The sequence below is a fragment of the Morus notabilis genome, unplaced genomic scaffold (assembly GCF_000414095.1).
Source record: "Morus notabilis unplaced genomic scaffold, ASM41409v2 Scaffold848, whole genome shotgun sequence".
NCBI lineage: Eukaryota > Viridiplantae > Streptophyta > Magnoliopsida > Rosales > Moraceae > Morus > Morus notabilis.
In genome coordinates, this window is record NW_010367943.1 from 483894 (window position 1) to 487500 (window position 3607).

At 34.5% G+C, this 3607-nt stretch overlaps 1 protein-coding gene across 1 annotated transcript in view; it reads left to right on the plus strand.

The window, feature by feature from the left end:
* LOC21402808 (myosin-10) overlaps nt 1-3281 on the plus strand; it is a 7274-nt gene extending 3993 nt beyond the window's left edge. Inside the window, exons 10-15 of the mRNA XM_010113850.2 lie at nt 84-248; nt 328-483; nt 1229-1309; nt 1420-1481; nt 1642-1755; nt 2983-3281. Of these exons, the coding sequence (XP_010112152.1) occupies nt 84-248; nt 328-483; nt 1229-1309; nt 1420-1481; nt 1642-1723 (546 nt within the window). The 3' untranslated portion in view covers nt 1724-1755; nt 2983-3281. The remainder of the gene's footprint in view (nt 1-83; nt 249-327; nt 484-1228; nt 1310-1419; nt 1482-1641; nt 1756-2982) is intronic.
* The last annotated feature ends 326 nt before the right edge of the window (nt 3282-3607 follow it).

Consider the following 3607-nt stretch of genomic DNA (forward strand, 5'->3'; position numbering starts at 1 on the left):
GCTACTGTCGGGGGGGGGGCAGGGGGGGTGCGGGTCCATTTGGTGTCTTACTAAATTTGTGGTGGTTTTCTTAATGTGTACAGAAAGTTATCCCCTCAATAAAGGAACAGTGGTTGGTGGTAAGAACATCTGCTGAGCCCCATCTAGAATCCCTCAGAACAAAAACTGTTGAAGCGTATCAGACTTCAAAAAGTGCGTTAGCTCCACATGTTTCGAAAGTGCAAGAAATCGTTGACCCCTATTTTCAGGTATTTCTTTGATTATATTGCATTCGTGTTTAATTGTGCTTTTAACATGCATCTTAAAGAACTGTCTTCTTGGTGACAGGAAGCAAAAAAGTACAGCAAACCATATATTGATCAGGTTGCTACTGTAGCAAAACCTCATGTTGAAAAAGTGCACGAGTCTTTGAAGCCGTACACAAAGAAAGCAGTTCGTGCTTATGGAAAGTTTCTACTATCTGCGACGACATACCACGAACAGGTCTTGATCCTACTTTCACAGAACCTCAGCGGACTAAGTGTAATTAGATATTCTCTGTTCATTTCTCTGGTAGACTGTTGGTAGAGTATATGAAATCTGCATGATTTAGCTGGTCCAGTTAATGTTTTTAGATCACAATTTATGTTGTATTTTGGCCCTCAAGTTCAATTTTGTAGTTAAAATATCAAACTAGTTTGCAGATCATACTACAGTTGGATAGTTCGATGAAGTTAATAAATTCTTCGTTGAATGAAAGATGACTCAAAAAATAGTAATCAAACTAGTTTGCAGATCATACTACAGTTGGACACTTCGATGAAGTTAATAAGTTCTTCGTTGAATGAAATGTGACTCAAAAAATAGTTGAGCTTTGAGAGAATGGAAAAAAGAAAAAATTTTAATGTTGAACAAGGTTTTTGTAGAAACTAGTTATATTATAACACTAATACTGCCCATAAATCAATAATTGTGGTAGAGTAGTTTTCTTTTTCTTCCCCATATATTCTCTGTTGCTGTAATAATTGTGTCTCTATTTTCTGTAGCTGTTTCATTACTGAGCTTAGCTGCAGAGTTGTAGTTTTCTTAGTAGTGCAAAACAAAGTATTTATTTTGACGAATCTGTTGCTGCTTTGTAGTCATAACTATCTAGTTAAATTACGATCTGATTCTACTGTTTTCTGTTCATAATCCCACGTTTATATATCTCAATGTTTTTGTTGTTCCACTGTGCTCTTTCTTATCAAAGGTTCAAACAACTGTCAAAGAGACACTGAAAAAACACGAACTGACGAATCCTCTTGCTACTAAAGAGTTGGTGTGGTTTGCGGTATGTGTTTAATAGTTTTTACATATAAGCCCGTGTTTACTTATTTTCCGCCGTTGCCCTTGGTGTTTTTGTTAAATTGATTGTAACTTATTAATAACATAATGTTACAGGCCTCAGCTTTATTGGCACTACCCATCATCATTCTGTTCAGAGTTTTCTCATCCATTTTCTGGTAAGTCTTAAGTAGACCGTTTAATTTTTCTATTGGCCATTAAGTTTTGGGCAGGGCCATCTGTTCACTTGTGGTTCATCCTTTTTTGTTTCTTTGCTTACCTCTTGGAGAAATACACAAGGTTTTCGACTCGCTTACTTTGTGTTTGTTGTCTCTGCAGCAAAAAGGCTAAGAAACCTGTTCGAAATACCCATACCAACCATGGACGTCGTAAAGCTAAGAGGGGACATCCGGACAAGTAGACAAGCACGTGATTGATTCACTCCTTTTCTTGGTGAGATTATGACTGCTTATGTTCTATTATCCTACATGTATAACAGAAAGAGCCACCCTGTTCGCACCATGGTTGTCCATTACGCACCCTTTGGTGCCCTTTTTCTTTTCTTTTCATTATTTTTAACTCCAGTTTTACCCCATTTTTTCTTCTCTTTACCCTTTTCTCCTTCCTTCCTTTTTAAATTTTATTCTTTTCATTCTTTCTAACTCCATTTACACCCACTTTAACTCCATTCTTTCTTTTTCATAATGTACATCTTATATAATTCAGTCTACATTGATACGTGCATCGCACTACTTCAGATATAAATATGCGTGTGTTTATATATGTGTATCTATAATATCAAATTCTGATCTTATCCTAAATGTTCAATCCTATCCTATTCTATCTAAATATATAAGTATATATATGTGTATCTATAATATCAAATTCTGATCTTATCCTAAATGTTCAATACTATACTATTCTATCTAAATATATATAAAAGAGTGGATATGTTGGTATTGTTTCTAAAACAGTGAGTTTTAGGTGTTTTATTTTTGTTTTCCTTCTCAGGTTTTAACTCTTTATTTTATTTTATTTTTATTTTGTTGTATGTGGCTAATGATCATTTTAGGGTTGCCCTAAACTGGTGAATTTTAGGTGCTTTAATTTTTTTCTTCCTTTTCCTTTTTAAGTTTCAACTTCTTTATTTTTTCTTTTAATTCTGTTATATTTCGCTACTGTTCATTTCATTGTAGTCCAAAATGTTTTTGGTGCCTTATTTATTTATTTATTTTTTCCTTTTTCTTTGTAAGTTTTGACACTCTTATTTTTATTTTTTTTATTTCATTATCTTTTAATTTGAATGTTTAATGTATTAATCACATATTAGCTTTTCACTTAAACAGCTATGCATATATACGCTTTTTGAATTTCTTAGTAATCTTTTTCCTATTTTTTTGTGCCTATTGTTAGTTTGTATTTTACATTATAAAAATTTCTATTAAAGCTCAATATGTGCATCGCACGTGCCTAAACTAGTAGTTGATAAAGAGCTCATTAAGAAAGGCCGAATTAGTTAACTCGAGATAAGATTGAGTGGGGTTTGGGGGTGTTATATTTTCGTGGGCAAGTGTGGAACTTTATATACCTGCTTATTTGTTTGTTTATTTTTAATGAAGAGTACGATGGTCGATTCTATCAGGATTTTGCCCAGTTATGAATTTTCCCTATTTTTGTCAGGTGATCTGTGCTCACTATTCAAAGGGTTTTTCTGAGGCTAGTAGTTTTCGTGCAAATTAACTCTAATGTTCTCTTCTAAGCCTCTGTTAACTTTTTCTCCCCCCATTGTGAAGAAAAGTCGATAAACGTTTGTCACACTACGCAATTAGACATCTGAGGTTTTTTTTGTTTTAAGTTCGTGTGTGATGAGTAGTTTTCTTAGTTTGTTGTTAGAATGTGTAATTTTATTTATTTTTATTCTTACAGATATATACAGAACAAGTGGGGTTTGCGTTTTTAATGAGTAATTATATTTCTTATAAGATCATTGCTTCTCGTGCTCCTTTTTCTTTGGTCTTGATAGAGATGATTTTGAGATAATTATAATAGCGGCAAAGCCAGACTGGGACATACGCAAATAGTTGCTCCGCCATGCCTTGCCGGGTCAGTTTTAGGGATGAGCATATGGCGGAACAGGGTCGGGTATGCATCCCCGCCCCCCGCCCCGCCCCTGCCTTCATCTTTGCCCTTGATACCCGCGTATTGGGGTTCGGGTTGGGATACCCATTAAGGAAAAAAAAGTACCGGAATATTATTAAAATTTAAATAAATTGCATTAAATTTAGGGTAAATGAGACATGTACTT